The sequence below is a fragment of the Macaca thibetana genome, chromosome 16, assembly GCF_024542745.1.
Source record: "Macaca thibetana thibetana isolate TM-01 chromosome 16, ASM2454274v1, whole genome shotgun sequence".
Taxonomy (NCBI): Eukaryota; Metazoa; Chordata; class Mammalia; order Primates; family Cercopithecidae; genus Macaca; species Macaca thibetana.
In genome coordinates this window covers 48,261,999-48,280,155 of record NC_065593.1, presented here as the reverse complement: position 1 = coordinate 48,280,155, position 18,157 = coordinate 48,261,999, and the positions used below count along the sequence as shown (strand labels likewise).

Here is an 18,157-nt window from a genome sequence, read left to right as displayed (position 1 = left end):
TGGGGTCTGTGACCATTTTCAAGCACCTTCAGACCCTGACCGTGGAGAATCAAGATGGGGAAGGTTCTTTGAGAGGCCTTTGGGTATGGAAGGGGTGGCAGAAGTGAAGGGTGGGGGGCCAGGGGTGTAGGGAGGGGGGCCCAGCCCAGAGCCCCTCCTTCAGGGCTCCCTTCTTGCCCTGGCAGGAGTGCTTGCCCCTGTTGTCTAGGATGGCTCACCAGGGTGCTGTGGGGGTCCCTGTGCAGGGAGGGACCTGCCCAAGGTCACAACCCAGTTGTCGCTCAGGCCAGAATACAACTCAGTGCTTCAGCCAGAGGACCCCACTCCTGGGAGATGCCTGGGCTCCCATTTTTGAAACTCTGGTGTGAGGGCCAGGACTGACTGGCACCTGAGGCTCCTGACACCCAAACAACCACCATCCATGAAACTCTAATTGTCATGTCAGTTCTTAGTTATTCTCCCTGGATCTATCCTGCTTCTCATCCCAGCAGACAGGAGGTGCAAATCAACTTTTGTTGGACGATGAATGAATTGAATGCAGACACGTCATCTCCAAACAAAGCAGCATAATTGGGAAAACAACTGCCTTGATGACCCAATAAAATAAGAAGGATCATTACTTAAAAATTATGCCAGGCACGGTGGCTCACGCCTGTAATCCCACCGCTTTGAGAGGCGGAGGCGGGTGGATCACCTGAGGTCAGGAGTTCAGGACCAGCCTGACCAACATGGTGAAACCCCATCTCTACTAAAAAAAAAAATACAAAAAAAGTTAGCCAGGTGTGGTGGGCGTAATCCCAGCCACTTGGGAGGCTGAGGCAGGAGAATTCCTTGAACCTGGGAGCCAGAGGTTGCAGTGTGCTGAGATGGCGCCACTGTACTCCAGGCTGGGCGACAGAGTGAAACTCCATCTAAAAAAAACACAAAAATTAGGCTAGACTTAAAAACAAAATGGCTCATGTCTATAATCCCAGCAGTCTGGGAGGCCAAGGCAGGTGGATCACTCGAGCCCAGGAGTTCGAGACCAGCCTGGGCAACGTAGGACTCTATCTCTATAAAAAAATTAATAAAAATCCCGGTGGCTCACGCCTGTAATCCCAGCACTTTGGGAGGCCGAGACGGGTGGATCATGAGGTCAGGAGATCGAGACCATCCTGGCTAACACGGTGAAACCCCGTCTCTACTAAAAATACATTTTAAAAAAATGAGCCGGGTGTGGTGGCGGGCGCCTGTAGTCCCAGCTACACGGGAGGCTGAGGCAGGAGAATGGTGTGAACCCGGGAAGCAGAGCTTGCAGTGAGTGGAGATCGTGCCACTGCACTCCAGCCTGGGTGACAAAGCAAGACTCCGTCTCAAAAAAAAAATAAAAAATAAATTAAAAAATAAAATAAAATAAAAATCCCTAAAAAAAATACAACATTTATTGAGCAAAATACAATACCAACAATTTCCACTATTATGTGCCTACTGTGTGTTGGGCCAATATACTTTGTAACCCATCCCCTTCTAACAAAAAAGAAACTAGTTCTACACAGGGCGCGGTGGCTGACACCTGTAATCCCGGCACTTTGGGAGGCTGAGGCGGGCAGATCACTTGAGGCCAGGAGTTTGAAACCAGCTGAGGCAACATAGCGAAACCCTGTCTCTACTAAAAATACAAAAATTAGCCGAGCGTGGAGGTGCACACCTGTAGTCCCAGCTATTCAGGAGGTGGAGGCAAGATAATCGCTTGAGTCTGGGAAGTCAAGGCTGCAATGAGCCAAGATTGCACCACTGTACTCCAGCTTGGGTGACAGAGAGAGACTCTGTCTCAAAATAAATAAATAAATAAATAAATACAAATCAGACACACCCAGATGGAGAGGAGAGCTGATGGAAAGGGCCGGGGCTGGAAGTCACGGTCAAAAGGTTGCCGTGTGTATTTCTCAGCTTCATCATGTCCAAGTTCCATTTCCTCTCTTTCCGGGACAGTAGTAATAGCAAACACTGAGTGCTGACTCCATGCCAGGAATCTTGAAATGCTTAACATATCCTCCTATCTCACACCACCCTCTGGAGAGAGGTAATCCCCATTTTTCAGACAAAGGCACTATACACAGAGGTTAAGCAACTTGCCCAAGGTCACACAGCTGGTGGCAGCAGATGTAAGATTCAATCGCAGGCCAGCGAGTTGGGGCAAGAGCGATACTCTACCACCAGCGCTGCTCACAAGATCCGAGGAGCAGAAACCCCCTGTAATTTCCCACGACCCCATCAAGGTGAGTTCGGGGAGGAAAAAAAGGAAGAACAGTCTCCCGGCGCTTGGCACTTCTGCCTGGGATCAGGGCCACACAGATACCTCCAGCTCAGTCCCACCCCAAAGCCACTGCCTCTGCTCAGCCTGGGGGTGGGGTGGGAGCAGCAGGTGAGAAGGGGGGCTGGGCATCCAGCTGCCAGCCCCCTGCTTCAGCCAGACCTGGGCAGGACCACCCAGAGGGTCATTTCTGGACAGTTCTGTGGTTACCTCCTCCACAGGGGAGGCTCCAGGTGTCCCAGACACCCAAAGTGCCACTTTAGAGACCAATATAGAGATGGGAAAATAAATAAAGCTGAAATAGCCTCGGCAGCTTCCCAGAGACAGGGAAGGGCAAGGCAGGCCCAGAAGGGGCATGGAAAGAAGCCAGCTGGCCTCGTGGGGTGAAGCTGGGTGAACACAAGAGGCTTCCATTTCCCTTCCCGCCAGCCGCAGGCAGCTCTCGCCAGCTCTGCCCCCACGGCAGCCACAGGAACCAGAACCTGTCACTGCTCCAGCCTGGCCGGCTCAGCCCTTCCAAGCCTCAAAGCATCAGGCCCAGCCCCCAGCTTGAGGCAACTGGGTTTGCTGTCCCCATTTTACTGGTGAGGAAGCAAAGCTATGAGAGGAAAGAGTCTGAGGCCAGTCTAAGACCACACAGCTGCTGGGTGGTGGGAAGGGAGACAGAACAGGCCTGCAAAGAGGGCAGCACCCTTTCCTCCCCGGCCTATCCTGGCCCTCAGCCCTCAGCCCCCACCCCCGAGGACCCCCACCTCAGGGGAACAGAGCAGTGCCCTCGGTGCAAAGCCCTACCCTAACGTTGCACCCCTCAGAGTTTACAAACAGGGTCGGTACACTCCTGCCCACGGGCCCATCTCTAAGCTTCTTAAAGTGGGCCAAAGTCCTTATCAGAATCACAGGGGAGTCAAAAATGCAGATTCTTGGGCCTCACACAGAGCTGCCAAGCAGAAGTTCCTTGGGTGGGGGCCTAGGAATCTGCATTCCAACAAGCCCTTCCTACTTGCTGGTGACTGGTGCATCCTGCAGGGTGGGAGCACGGGGCTGGGTGCCTGTGCGGCCAGCACCATTCAGAGGAACGGGCTCAAGGGCCAGGTCATGGGGCTTGATGTCTGCCTCTGTCCCTGGGCTCGGGGCAAGCAGGGCAGCCTCTGTAAATCTCCCTGTCCCTATCTGTATGATAGGGATAGTAAGAGCCCCTCTTTCATCAGCTGGCTGTGAGGATTAAACAAAGCCAGGCATACACACATACGTGCGCGCGCACACACACACACACACACACGGACACACTCTGGCCCTCAGTGAGACCCTAATGAAGAGTGACCACCATTGTCATCTCCCGAGAGGCCTGCCCAGGAACCCAGCAGGCCATGACCCTGAGAAGCAGGGGGCACAGGCTGGGGACAGGAGCCCCCAAACCCAGAGTGTGGTGCCAGCTTCCCCAGTTGGGGGCAGAAGCAGCCCCTGCCAACAGCATGCCCTGCCCACCTGCTGCCCATCCTGGGCAGGGGGAACAAGGTGGGTGGGGGGGGTTCTTCCTCCTTAAATTCCACCCCTCGGGGATCAGGTGCCGGGGCAAAAAGAGCTGCAGCCATGCTTTTGTGGGACTGACACAGGCTGAGGGGTTTGAATTTCTCCCCTGAGAAGGGGGGGGGGTGTGTGTGTGTGTGTGTGTGTGTGTGTGTGTGTGTGTGTGTGTGTGTGTGTCCAAAGACCTGCCATCTGTGTGTGTGTGTGTGTGTGTGTGTGTGTGTCCAAAGACCTGCCATCTGTGTGTGTGTGTGTGTGTGTGTGTGTGTGTGTGTGTGTCCAAAGACCTGCCATCTGCTCCCAGCACCTCTTCCCCCAGGTCCTTCTGAGCCCCTCCACCTCTGGCCCCCAGCGCCCTTCCACAGGGAAGGGAATCCAAGGCAGGAGTCAGGGCCCGGCTAGAATCTGTAAAATCTGGCCAGGCAGCCAGGCCTCCGGCCTCCTTGGCTGACAGCAGGCGGTGGTGCTCCCCCACTTCCCAGTAACTTCAGCTTGTGTCCCCAGGTGGGTGGGTGGTTGGTGTGAGCTGCTGCTCCCCTCCTCTGTGAGCCTCAGGCCCTACCAGGGCTGTGAGGGGTCAAGGGCCCCACACGTAGGAGTGACAAGACCGGGGCCCAAATCCTGGATCCATACTCACTCACTCACTCAGTTCCCCTCTCTGTGAAACACAGACAGTGGGTCTTTCACCTTACCCCAGAGCCCAGTCAAGGATGAACAGGGGAACTAACTAAAGGCACTTGCTAAACTACACAATTTCTTTCTTTTCCTTTTGTAGAGACAGGGTCTCACTCCGTCACCCAGGCTGGAGTGTAGTGATGCGATCATGGCTCACTGCAGCCTCCAATTCCTCAGTTCAAGTGATCCTCCCGCCTCAAACTCCCGAGTAGCTATGACCACAGGTGCACACCACCATCCCTGCTAGTTTTTTGTTTTTTGTGTGTGCTTTTTTTTAGGGACCAGTTATTGCTATGTTGCCCCAGCTGGTCTCAAACTCCTGGGCTCAAGTGATCCTCTCACTTTGGCCTCCCAGAGCACTGGGATTACAGGCGTGAGCCATGGCCCCCAGCCCTAAATTACAAAACTTCTCAACAGCATAAGGAACTATCACATTTATTGTTAAGGTAGAGACTGTTTCTTAGGGAGTGGGTAGTCCCTGGGTTAGACAAACCTACATTCAAAGCCGCCAGTGTCTATTTCCTCTTCTCTGAAGGGAGGTGATCCTACAGCTGCACAGGGCTAGGTGAGGATTACACAGCTCACACACCCGGAGCGTTGATCCCTCCATCGCCAGCTATGAATATTATTATTGCCTCTCCTACCACCCGCAGGACCTCAGCCAGTCCCTTAGTGTCACTGGGTCTTGGTCGTCTCATCTGTAACAATGGGGAAGATAGCACCTTCCTCACAGGGCTGCTAGGATTCCGAGAGAGGGTGCATGAGAAGCCTGACACAGGGCAGGGTCCGTTCTGCCTGATGAACCTGATTCCGAGAGAGGGTGATGGAAAGACACAGGGCAGGGTCGGTTCTCCCCGATGGACCCAGGCAGTCACATCAAGATCAGGCAGCAGGAGTCCCCTCTGGAGGAACTAGGAGAAACCCCCTCTCTGTGGCCCGGGTGAAACCTCTGCAGTCTTTTCCAGGTCCTGAGTGGGTCCTGGGTGCGCTGTCCACGTGGTAAATTCCCCTACATGCATTCTTGTGCATCATCCTTTCATCGGCTGAAGCCCCGCCCCGCCCCACCCCACCTCATCACTGGCCAAGTTTGTCCCAGGAGCCCTCACACCCCCAGGCAGGGTAGGTCAACTGTTCTGTTCTCAGGACTCCAGACCCTTTGCTTATTCCTCCGTGTCCCCTAAAGACCAAGTTCTCCCTAGGCCTGGAACCCATCCTCCCCTCCTACAGGAGCACACACCTCCCACTCAGCAGTGCTCTGGAAAGTCAAGCCAAAGGAGACAGAGGCAGAAGAGCCCCCCATCCCGCTCCCCCATGGCAGGGCCCCCTTCACACCTTGCCCTCCAGTGGGTGGAGAAGGTTTGGGATGTGGCTATAGAGGGTGGGCTGCACAGCCTCAGACTGGCATGACCTGGAGGGGCAAATTCCCTGGTCCTCCCCAAACTCCTCCTTTTTGGGTAAGTGTGAATGGGGAAGACGGAGGGGAGAGTGGCTTCCTGGAGGAGGTGGGCTTTAGGGAGCCCCAGAGCGGGCTCAAATAGACACCCACACCTCTCCAATCCCCTCTAGGTAGGAAGTGGGGGAACGCTGTACTCTGCTCCTTTGATAAAGTCAGGGGTGGGGTCAAACGTCAAGGCAATGCTAGGATTTCAGCACCCTGGCCTTGCAGAGTAACCGCAGGGGAAGGTACTCTTGCCAAATGGCGACCTTACAACACCCCTCCCCAGCATCCCTCTCCCCGCCAGGCCCCGGCACCGCGCAGCCCCTCACCTGACTCTGGAGCTCACTCTGTTGCTTGAGGCGAAGGTTTTCCGGGGTGTCAGCCACCATGGTGAAGGACTGCTTGGGGTAGTGTCTGCAGGACAGAAAAAACAGAGTGGGGGTGACTCTGGGGGAGGGGCAGGAGCCTCTGGGCTTCTCACAAAGCACGCTCTCCTGGGAACTTCCTCCTATGCCTGGGCACCCCCTGGCCCGGCCCCACAGGAGGACCTCAGTGTCCACTACCAAGGCCGAGGGGAGACAAGCATTTCTCAGACTCAGCTGGGACTGGCTGACCTGGGAAGACACAGCAGGCATCAGTGACGGGCCAGCCAAGGAGAACTGTCTTGAGTGAAAGGATGGCCACTGGGACACTCTCTGAGGGTTGAAGGTTACCCTTGTTTGGGGATAATCCATGCCTTGTGCCTACCACACATGGAGGTCAAGGCAACTGGGCCTGGCTGGGGGAAGATGGACACAGGTGAGTCAGGACTAAGCTTTCAGCTAAGACCAGAAGTGGAGACCAACCACGCAGAGGAGAGCAAGGGGGAGACAGAAAAAGAAAGGGACACACATATCCAGGGGGACTTCCTAGAGGAAGTGGTGAGAGAGAAAACACATGGTTAAAGTGGTATTTCAAAGGGTTAACAAGGTCCAACCTAATTGGAGGGTAGGTGGGAAGGCCAGCTTGAGGATAAAAAAGGAGGTCACCTGAGTGTGACAGGTAAAATACAGGTTGAATATCCCTTATTGCAAATGCTCAGGACCAGATGTGTTTCAGATTTTGGATTTTTTCTCAGATTTTGGAATATTTGAATATTCATACTGAGACATCTTACGGATGGGACCATTTCCTATATACCTCATACACATGGCCTGAAGGTAATTTTATGCAATATTTTACATAATTTTGTGCATGAAACAAAATTACTGACTGGTTTTTGACCTATCACCTATCACATGAGGCCAGGTGTGGAATTTTCCCTTGTGGCATCACGTCGGCACTCAAAGCTTTGCATCTTGGAGCACTTCAGACTCTGGACTTTTAGATCAGGGCTGCTCAATCTGTAGTAACAACAGTGAATTAGGCCGGGCATGGTGGCTCACACCTGTAATCCCAGCACTTTGGGAGGCTGAGGCGTGCGGATCACGAGAGGTCAGAAGTTCGAGACTAGCCTGGTCAATATGGTGAAACCCCAGTCTCTACTAAAAATACAAAAATTAGCTGGGCGTGGTGGCATGTGCCTATAGTCCCAGCTACTCGGGAGGCTGAGGCTGGAGAATCACTTGAACCCAGGATGCAAAGGTTGTGCTGAGCCAAGATCCTGCCACTGCACTGCAGCCTAAGCGACAGACCCAGACTACATCTCAAGAAGAAAAAACAAACCAAAACAAAACAAAAAACCAAACAGTGAATGTCTCCCCTGTGCTAGGCTTATGTGCCCTAATTCATCGAATTCTCACGCCACTTGTGTGACTGGTACTCAGTGTACCCCTTTGACAGATGGGAGAACTGAGGCCAGAGAGGTTAAACAACACGGCCAAGGCACACAGAGATCCAGATTTGCGCCCAGGCGATCGCTTCAGTTCATGCTGAACTTAGTCGCCAATTTCCAGGCCCAGGACAGCCGGGTCCCCAGCAAAAGGGCCTGGCTTGGAGGCAGCAAAAGCCAGGGCAACCCTCGGAGCCTGCAGAGACCTCCAGAAGAGTCTGGTCCAACTCCCTCATTTCCAAGGAGGAAACAGTGTGCTGGCGCCAGGCCACTTCTCCCTTAGCAGTCTTCATAATTAACTTATTTATCACATCAATGTATTGTCTTCTCTCTCCACTACTTCTCTGTGAGGGGAGGGATTTTGGGGTCTCTTTTGTTCATTGATTTATCTCAAGCTCCTAGACTAGTAGGCAGTGCTCAGTAAATATTTGTTGAATAAACAAATGTCAGGCTGGGCGTGGTGACTCACGCCTATAATCCCAACATTTTGGGAGGCCAAAGTAGGTGGATCACGTGAGGCCAGAAGTTCGAGACCAGCCTGGCTAACATTGCGAAACCCTGTTTCTATTAAAAATACAAAAATTAGCCGGGCACTGTCGCGTGTAGCTGTAATCCCAGCTACTCAGGAGGCTGAGGCAGGGGAATCGCTTGAACCTGGGAGGCGGAGGTTGCAGTGAGCCAAGACTGCGCCATTGCACTCCAGCCTGGGTGACAGAGCAAGACTCTATTTAAAAAAAAAAAAAGTCACACCAGGAGTTAGAGCTGGTGTGGGACTAGAACTCAGCCCTTCTCCATCCCCCTCTCATCACAAGGTCCCCTGGCAAACCAGCTGCAGGAGAGACAGGCAGCTCTGAGCCATGTAGCTTGTATGTATTTCTCATACCATGTGCTGGTATGAGAAATGTCTGGGGGTCTGCATGGGCCCCAATTACCTCAGGGACTGGTGGGTGGCCCGTCAGGCCATTTTTTTTTGTTGTTGTTGTTGAGACAGAGTCTCTTTTTTTTTGAGACGGAGTCTCACTCTGTCGCCCAGGCTGGAGTACAGTGGCTGGATCTCAGCTCACTGCAAGCTCCGCCTCCCGGGTTCACACCATTCTCCTGCCTCAGCCTCCCGAGTAGCTGGGACTACAGACGCCCGCCACCTCGCCCGGCTAGGTTTTTGTATTTTTTAGTAGAGACGGGGTTTCACCGTGTTAGCCAGGATGGTCTCGATCTCCTGACCTTGTGATCCGCCCGTCTCGGCCTCCCAAAGTGCTGGGATTACAGGCTTGAGCCACCGCGCCCGGCCCGTCAGGCCATTTTTAGCCCTGGGTGACCACAGCCCACCACAGCTGTGACCCCTGCAGATCCCTGATTCACAGGCCGCACCCAGGTAAGCGACAGATGGCCTCCTGGAACCTATTTCTAGGCACGTGCCACCCAAAGTTGACACACCCAAGAGCTAGGAACGAGCTGCCCTCTGCTCTGCATGTTCTCCAGCTGCCCACACGGCCGTGCATCAGAGCTACCTGTAAACCGGCGACTTCCCTCGAGGCCACCACTTGTGAAGGGCAGGGCTCAGGATTTGGAGACCTCAATCAAGGGAGGCATAACTTTCAAGGGCCCAGTGCAGGGCTCTGGCCCTGCCACTGACTTACTGGGTGACCTTGGCAAATCCTTTTTCCCTTGGGCCACTTTCACTGTCCCGGTTCCAGATGATTCTAGCAGTGCCCCTCCCCCAGCCCTCACCTGGGTCCTGGCCACCCAGGTCAGCCCAGACTCGCAGTTCCTCCAGCAAAGGAAGGGAAGATGAGGAAAGGCAAACACAGCTGGCAACAGACATGGCCTGTGGTGAACGTGTGGCCAAGTCTGGGGTCCGGTCCCCATGCAGCCAGGGCCACCCACAGCTGAGGAGCTCCCTTCAAAGTTTCTGTACAATTCCAGGGCAAGGGACGATCAACCATGAGTCTGTTCCTAGAGACCAGAAAGGGAAGATCTCTAGCAGGGCTGGCAGGCCCTGAGGCCCTAAGAGGGAGTGCTTCGGAGACGAGACAACCCTCCCCCCAAATCAGAGCCATTCTGCAGACTGGGCAGGGGCTGTGTCGAGGAGAGCATATGGAAGTAGAGGCACATGTGGCAGGAGCAGGGTAGGGAAGAGGAGCAGCTCTGGCCCAGTACTCGAAGACTTAATTCTGAGAAGATGGGGCTGCTTAGCATTTGGTGGGGAGGGGTACAGGCAAGCAGGGCAAACGCATCCTCCAGACCCGGTCTGCAAACCCTGGGGTTTCTCATTTGCCAGAATGCACAGGGTTAAAACAGGCCAGGCTGGGCGCAGTGGCTCACACCTGTAATCCCAGCACTTTGGGAGGCCAAGGAGGGCAGATCTCTTAAGCCAGGAGTTCGAGACCAGCCTGAGCTACAGAGCAAGAGCCTGTTTTTAATAAATAAATAAATAAATAAATAAATAAATAAATAAATAAAAACAGGGGCCAGCTCCAGTGGCCCAAGGACCACCAGACAGGTACACCTGACGTGCTCCACCCACTCCACAGTCTGAAGTTCCTACACACACTGCACTGTGCCTCACACATGATGAATATATAGATATGCCCTCTGCACCAATGGGCGCCTCCAAGACACGGAGGCCAGCGGGTCTGCACGCAGCAGCTGCATTGAGGCCATGTCCGCATACCCCCTGCCCCCCACACTGTGTCCCTCTGCTCACCCTACACCCACCGGAAGGTCTCCAGAGCCCCTCCAACATGCAGCAGGCACCCTGGGTGGGGTTGCCAGGTACTTCATCCTCTCTTCAGAAGCACCCTTCCCCCTAGTCTCAGCCCCCGACAGCTGGAGCTCGAATCCCATCAGAAGGGAAGTGGGGATGAGCCAGCCCAGATGTGAGCTCAGCTTAATTTGGCAGGGGTGAGGGGGATTTTAATCCTGCATCAGATTAATTAGATTAAAGAGGCACTCCAGAGCCTCCAAGCTCCTTCCCCTGCCCCCTAAGCCCAAACCGAGGCAGAGGAAAGCAGGCAGACAGCTCAGGCTATATTCCTCCTGCCAGGTCAACCCTGTCCCCTCCCCACAGCTCATAGTCCCCAGCCCCCAGCCCAGGCGAGAGGACTCTGCCTTTCCCTCTCCCTGCTCACTACGCTTCAGGTTTCCATGGCAACCTCATCTTCAGCTCCAGGCAGGAGAGCAGCAAGAGCTAGAGCGAGAGAGGAGAGGTCTATAGGGGTGGGGGAAGAGACACAGACGGCAAGGGGGTCCTCAACTAAGGAGAAGCCCATGAGGGCAAAGTCAGGAGACTGTGTCTATAGGATCTTTATGGATAATTTAGGTGAGGAGGACAGGTGTCACGGGTTTGTTTGTAGAAGCAAAGGCATGAGAACATCAGTGCTGCACCCCTCCCCCCACCAGCATGCCGGGCTTCAAAGAAAGCTCCAAATGATTTGACCTCCCTCCAGAAACAATTTTTGGGAATTCTACCTTTTCCCTTCCTCCCCACCCCATCTATTACCCCCAGATCCCAGCAGGGATGGTTGGAAATGTGTGCATGCCAACATGGGTGCTAAGACAGACAAGGGGCCACCTGTCCCAGCTGGTGACCCCGCTGGAACCCAACCCCATGACAGACTGGGCCACAGCGAGGCATGGCGAACAGGGTGATCAGCTGGGTGCAGGGCAGAGTCCAGAGCACAGCTGTCCTTTGTCCCATAGGCCAGTCTGTATCGGCCCCTTGTTAATCATTCCAAGTAGATGGTGGGCTCTCTGCAGGTGCCCCACCTGTCCTTCCTCCCTGCTGTCAGCTGCTCTGGGGAGTTTGTGGGGAGAGGCGTGGATACAGCCCCGTAGGACAGGAAGAAGAGGGGCAGGAACAGGGACTGGATAGGATGGGGCAGGGCAAACAGGCAGCTATTGACAGCAGCCTCGGGCTTCAAGACAATTTACAGAGACACAAAGTAACATCTTGGTACACTGCGTCCTGTGCACACGCCACACAGCTATGGGCTGGCATTCTCATCGTGCCATTTTACAGATGAAGAAACTGAGGTCCAGTGTCAAGGGCAGAGACCTTGTCCAAGGCACTCTCCTCTACACCACAGCTGCCCAGACAGCGAAGGGGAGGCCAGACGGACCCCAGCCACCTACAGCACTCAGTTCTGGGGAAAGATGTGCTTGGCAGGTTGGGTGCCAAACAAAGCACTTCATCCTTCAAACCCAACTCGTTTCCAAGCTCGGCCATTATGAGAGATACTCTGGAGCCTCTCAGCCACACCTACTTAGGAGCTGCCTATCCCTCCGAATTTCTCAAAAGTATATGATACAGGTCAGGCATGTAATCCCAGAATTTTGGGAGGCTGAGGCGGGCAAATCACCTGAGGTCAGGAGTTCAAGACCATTCTGGCCAACATGGCAAAACTCTCTCTCTACTAAAAATACAAAAATTAGCCGGGCATGGTGGCACACACCTGTAATCCCAGCTACTCAGGAGGCTGAGGCAGGAGAATCCCTTGAACCTGGGAAGTGGAGGTTGTAGTGAGCCGAGATCACACGTCTGCACTTCAGCCTGGGAGACAGAGAGAGACCCCACCTCAAAAAAAAAAAAAAAAAAAAAAAAAGCTGGACGCGGTGGCTCACGCCTGTAATCCCAACACTTTGGGAGGCTAAGGCGGTCGGATCATTTGAAGTCAGGAGTTCAAGATCAGCCTGGACAACATGGTGAAACACCGTCTCTACTAAAAATACAAAAAAATTAGCCAGGCATGGTAGTGGCCTCCTGTAATCCCAGCCATTTGGGAAGCTGAGGCAGGAGAATCGCTTGAACCCAGGAGGCGGAGGTTGCAGTGAGCCAAGACTGCACCATTGCACTCCAGCCTGGGCAACAAAAGCGAAACTCTGTCTCAAAAAATAAAAGTTTAAAAAAAAAAAAAAGGATATGATACAGAAGAGGCCCTGTGTCCCAGGAGAGGGGTTATCCGTGAGGACCTCTGGGTGGCCTTCCTGCTCGGTGGGACTACAGAGGCAAGGTTTCTGGGCTCACAGGTGACAGGGACAGCTTGTCGGCCACCAGCCTTGTTCCCCAGTCCTACCATCAGCCACACTCCAGGGTCAGAAGAAGAACAGGATAGCAAACCCGAAAGCCCAGCGACCTTTCTACACAGAGCCTTGCCCCTTCCAGGCTTGGACCCCTTCAAAAACCACAGCTTTGTGTTCAAGGAGGAACAAAAATACATCAACAAAAGCAACAAGGAGCTTTTGGTTTTACCAAAAGGAAAAAAAAAAAACCAGCCCCCACATCCTGCCTCTAGAAAGAGCTGCTGATTCCAAAAGCCCCTGCTGGGAAGGCTGCCCACAGGCGGGAAGGGAGGGCTCCCTGCTAACCCAGTTTCTCACCCATCCGTCCCCTCAGGCCTAAGGGGCTGAAGTGGTGGGATAGGAAGCAACAAGGAGGCATTGTTCAACCAGAGGGAAAAAAAGAGCAGTCAAAACCATCAAGGCTAGACTTGAGGAAGAACTTACCAGCTGTCAGACTGCCGTCAGATTGCACACAAAATGAAAAGAAAAAGAAAAAGCCTGCCCCTGTCGGTAATAGAGAAAGAGAAACAATTCTGCCAAGTTGAGTAAGGCATGGAAACGCAGGCCTTTTTCCTCATCTGTAAAACGTGGGTGTTAGGAAGCAAAGTGACCCCTGAGGCTCCAGGAGGCCTGGAGGACAGGGATTTGGGGGTAAGCGAGGTGGGAGGGCTACCTGGGGGCCATATTTGGCCACTTGGGCTGGCCATTTGTACTTGCCCTCCCCCACACTGTCATCCCTAGTCCCAATTTTTCCAGTCAGAGGCAGAGAATTTTGGGGAGGAGGGAAAGCCCTAGGCCCCAGTACAGGTTTTGCCCCAGTAGGTTTTTGCCTACTCCTGCCCCACCCACTTTTATTTTTATTTTCATTTTTACATTTTTTAGAGACAGAGTGTCCCTCTGTTGCCCAGGCTGGAGTGCAGTGGGGCAATCAGGGCTATTTGCAGCCTCAACCTCCCAGACTCAAGCAATCCTCCTGCCTCAGCCTCCCAAGTAGCTGGGACCACAGACATGCGCCACACCACACTTGGCGAATTTATTTTATTTTTTGTAGAGATGAGGCTGGTCTTGAACTCCTGGCCTCAAGCGATCCACCCTCCTCAGTCTCCCAAAGTGCTGGGATTACAGGCATAAACCACTGCGCCCAACCCTGCCCACCTTTTAAAAGCAGCTGGGGCCGGGTGCGGTGGCTCACGCCTATAATCCCAGTACTTCGGGAGGCCGAGGCGGGTGGATCACGAGGTCAGGAGATCTAGACCATCCTAGCTAACACGGTGAAACCCCGTCTCTACTAAAAATGCAAAAAATTAGCCAGGCGTGGTGATGGGCGCCTATAGTCCCAGCTACTTGGGAGGCTGAGGCAGGAGAATGGCGTGAACCCGGGAGGCAGAGCTTGCAGTGAGCCGAGATCACGCCACTGTACTCCAGCCTGGGCGACTGAGCAAGACTCTGTCTCAAAAAAAAAAAGCAGCTGGGATTAAAGACAGTTTGCTAGAATCCAGAGACACATAAGCACCCAGCCTTGTCTGGCACAGACCACACCCTACTCCCATCTGATGCCTAGGGGAAGGGGCAGAAACATAGTCCCTGGCTCCCCAGAATCAGGGACCTCTTCACCCTCCTTGGTCCTCACTCCACAGCTCAAGGAAACTGGAGAATGGACCCCAGATATGTGCAGTCAGAGAAGAGGGGAAAGGCACAACCAAGTCCCCCACTTTTCCTTGCTCAGCCCATGCCCGCCTCCCACTTGACACCTCACAAGCTGGTTCCCCTGGCTGGCAACCCCGCCTCCTGTCAGTAGGGCCCCAAAGAGAAGGGAACAGGCAGTCATCTAGACTATCTGCAGGGACTTTCTCCAGTCCTCTAGACTATCTGCAGGGACTTTCTCCAGTCCTCTAGACTATCTGCAGGGAGACAATGATGCAAGTTGATGCTAAGCCAGGGCGTGTGGACTGATCTGCCCCACTTTTGGAAAATCCAGTTTACAAAACAAGTAACGGAGGGCGTAAATATCTCTCTCACCCCACCCACCCAGAAGCTTCAAGGAAGAATTCGGGCCGGGCAGTGGCTCACGCCTATAATCCCAGCACTTTGGGAGGCTGAGGCAGGTGGATCACCTGAGGTCAAGAGTTCCGGACCAGTCTCACCAACATGGAGAAACCCCGTCTCTACTGAAAATACAAAAATTAGCTAGGCATGGTGGAGGGCGCCTGTAATCCCAGCTACTCGGGAGGCTGAGGCAGGAGAATTGCTTGAACCAGGGAGGCAGAGGTTGCAGTGAGTGAGCTGAGAACATGCCACTGCACTCCAGCTTGGGCGACAGAGACTCTGTCTCAAAAAAAAGAAACAAAAATAATTCGATTAGCGGTTCTTCCTCCACCACTGGCTATTGTGCAAAAGCCGGGAGTGCACCCTCAACCTTGCCACAGCATTGGCTGCATGGCTGCAGCCCTGAATGTGGAAACACAAAACACAGCCCATTCAGCCCAGCTCCCAAGTCCTCCTCCCCGGCCCCAACACCGGTGTGGGTGTCTGCCTACACACCAGGCATGTGTGTAACTGCATGCACGTGGGGGTCCGCCACACCAGGCGGGCTGGCTGTGAGCTCTGGCCTGTGTTTTTTCCCCGGCCTCTCCCCCAAACAAGTCTGATGCAAGGACAGAAACAGAAGAGGCCTTTTCACTGCCTACTCTACAGTCACTTTCTAGAACTTAAATCTGAATCTTGAGAAACCACAAGGAAAGATAGCTTTCTTCTCTCTTGACCAGCCCCCTGCAAGATCCTAGCTCCCCTCAGGGCTCAGAGACTAGCCAGAGATAGGCAGAACATAGAGGCCTCCCTGTACACCAAACTCACATACTCGCTGGGTGGGCCCAACTCCCTGGCAAAGTGCCAGAAGAAACCACGTGCCCCTTTGGGTCCTGCACTGGGTTTGGCCCAGCATGGAGCACGTGATGCTTCAGAGAAAGAAGCCAGGCCTGTGGTCCACAAAGCAAGACCAGAACAGAAATGAGAGAAAACTGTACCCTGGTAAACCCAGGATTCAGGAACCTGAATGTCACTCAGGGATAAGACCAGAGGCAGGAAGAAAACGGGAGGAGGCGGGGCTGAGGCGGGTGGATCACCTGAGGCAAAGAGTTTGAGACCAGCCTGGGCAACATGACAAGACCTCCTCTCTACAAAAAACTTAAAAATTAGCATGGTGCCGCACGCCTGTGGTACCAGCTACTAGAGAGGCTGAGGCAGGAGGATTACTTAAACCCAGGAGGTCGAGGCTGCAGTGAGCCATGATCACTCCACTGCACTCCAGCCTAGCTGACAAAAAAAGTAAGTACAAACAAAAAAAGTAAGCAAGCAGGAGGGAATGACAGCAAACACTCGGCCTAGAGCCTGGCACATAGCAAAGTACCCAATAAATTCTCTTTGGTCTAGGGTCCAACATCCCTGGACAGGAATTTTTTTTTTTGTCTTTTTTGTTTGTTTGTTTGTTTTGAGATGGAGTCTCGCTCTGTCGCCCAGGCTGGAGTGGAGAGGCAATCTCGGCTCACTGCAGTCCTGGCCTCCCAGGTTCAAGCAATTCTCCTGCCTCAGCCTCCTGAGTAGCTGGGATTATAGGTGCCAGCCACATCTGGCTAATGTTTGTATTTGTAGTGGAGATGGAGTTTCACCACGTTGGCCAGGCTGGTCTAGTAGAACTCCTGACCTTAAGCAATCCACTCGCCTCAGCCTCCCAAAGTGCTGGGATTACAGGTCTGAGCCACTGTGCCGGGCCTCCTGGGCAGGAATTTTTAACCATAGGGAAACCAAGGCTCAGACAGGTCCAGAGAGCACTCCTTGCAAGCGGGCCCCACACCTGGTTCATCCCAGAATCCCCATGGGTAACATCTTGGCCCAGCGGACGCAGGGGAGGGAGAATGCCTGCCTTGGGCGAGGTGCTACCACAACTAAAGTGAAACACAGCTGGGTTGCAAATCCCCCAGGTCTCTCTCACTAGTCTCCTTCCCAGGAAACATCCCAACTGGGCCAAAGGTCAACCAGGCACGGCAGAGGCTAGGGTTATAAAAGCTGGAGGAAACATGGAGGGGCCAACCTGCTTCTTTTGGCTGGAGACCAGGAGGGAGACAGGGGAACCTCTGCCTCTGCAAGTTGGAAGCAGCATCCAGAGAAGAAAGAAGCCTTCATCTTCTGCCTCTCCAGGCTCCCCCAGCCCCCGCAGGAGCCCTCCACCCCACCTTGCGGCAGCTTCCCAAGAAGACAGTAAAAACAATAAGCTGGAACTTTGGATGAGGCCGATAAAAATGCAAAGAAAACAAGGACAAGCCTCTGATTTTTCTCCAGCTCCCAATGCTCACTGAATGCTAGGCTGCTGGAGTCACTGGGCTCCAAGGCTTAGTGTGCTGGGGCGGAGGCTCAGAATCAAGGCTGAGGTGGTCCAGCAACCGAGGGGTTAACTGCCCTGGCTTCTCTGAACCCCACCCCACTCCCCAATGGAGGGAGGAAGTGGCAGAGAACCAGGGCTTGTGTGAGCCCTTAAGAATTTGAAGAATGTCCCATTTCCCTTGTGGGGGTGGGAGGGGTTGGTAGGGAAGAGGAACAGTAGAAATTAATATAAGAGAAGGGGCAGCTGAAGGAGGGGCCAGGACAGAACTGCAACCCTTCCTCTACCCAGATAACCCGCCCAGTACCCTCCTTCTTCCAGAAGGGATGACTTCATGTTGCTTCTTGGGCTTGAGATTTTTATCAGGAATCTGTTTTCCCAGCACCTGGCAGAGGTTAGTATGCATTATAGCAGCAGGCAGGCAATAAATGTCTGCTGAATGAGCAAGCGCCTAGAAAGATGAAACAGTGGTCTTCGCCAGGGAGCGGGAGGGGGTCAGGGAGCAGGGAAGGTTTAGGGTAAGGTTAGGGGTAAGGCTGGAGGTTTAAGCCCCCTTTTTAGACAAGTCCCAAATGCAGGTAAACTTCAGCTGCAAAGAGCCTACTGACTGAGAATTAAAAAAAAAAAAAAAAAAAAAAAAAAAACTGGACTCAAGTTAGATCCTAAATTCATGTGAACACTGAAATTACCATTACTTGAGTTGGTTGAAGTTAAAAAAAAAAAAAGTAAAAATACATTTTAAATTAAAAAAAAAAAAAATTGAATTAAGGCTGGCAAGGTGGCTTATACCTGTAATCCCGGCACTTTGGGAGGCTGAGGCGGGCGCATCACTTGAGGTCAGGAGTTCGAGACCAGCCTGGCCAACACAGAGAAACCCCGGTCTCTACTAAAAATACAAAAATTAGCTGGGCATGGTAGCGTGCATCTGTAATACCGGTTACTTAGGAGGCTTAGGCACAAGAATCGCTTGAAGCCAGGAGG

At 53.3% G+C, this 18,157-nt stretch overlaps 2 protein-coding genes across 13 annotated transcripts in view; one reads left to right on the top strand and one right to left on the bottom strand.

Moving 5' to 3' along the window:
* RPL23 (ribosomal protein L23) overlaps positions 1-18,157 on the top strand; it is a 355,976-nt gene that overhangs the window by 304,027 nt on the left and 33,792 nt on the right. Inside the window, exon 1 of one of the 9 annotated variants that reach the window (XM_050762968.1) lies at positions 2,413-2,417. The exons of 7 other annotated variants lie outside the window; for them this stretch is intronic. The gene's annotated coding sequence lies outside the window, so the exon portion shown is untranslated. Of the gene's footprint in view, positions 1-2,412; positions 2,418-3,863; positions 3,868-18,157 lie in introns of those variants that run through there. One more of the 9 variants, XM_050762964.1, reaches the window with a different exon arrangement.
* The window catches only part of LASP1 (LIM and SH3 protein 1), a 53,607-nt gene that overhangs the window by 25,957 nt on the left and 9,493 nt on the right, over positions 1-18,157 (bottom strand). For 3 of the 4 annotated variants that reach the window (XM_050762869.1, XM_050762870.1, XM_050762872.1), the window contains one exon: positions 6,263-6,347. The exons of the other annotated variant lie outside the window; for it this stretch is intronic. In XM_050762869.1, the coding sequence (XP_050618826.1) occupies positions 6,263-6,347 (85 nt within the window). The remainder of the gene's footprint in view (positions 1-6,262; positions 6,348-18,157) is intronic. 4 annotated transcript variants of the gene reach the window in all.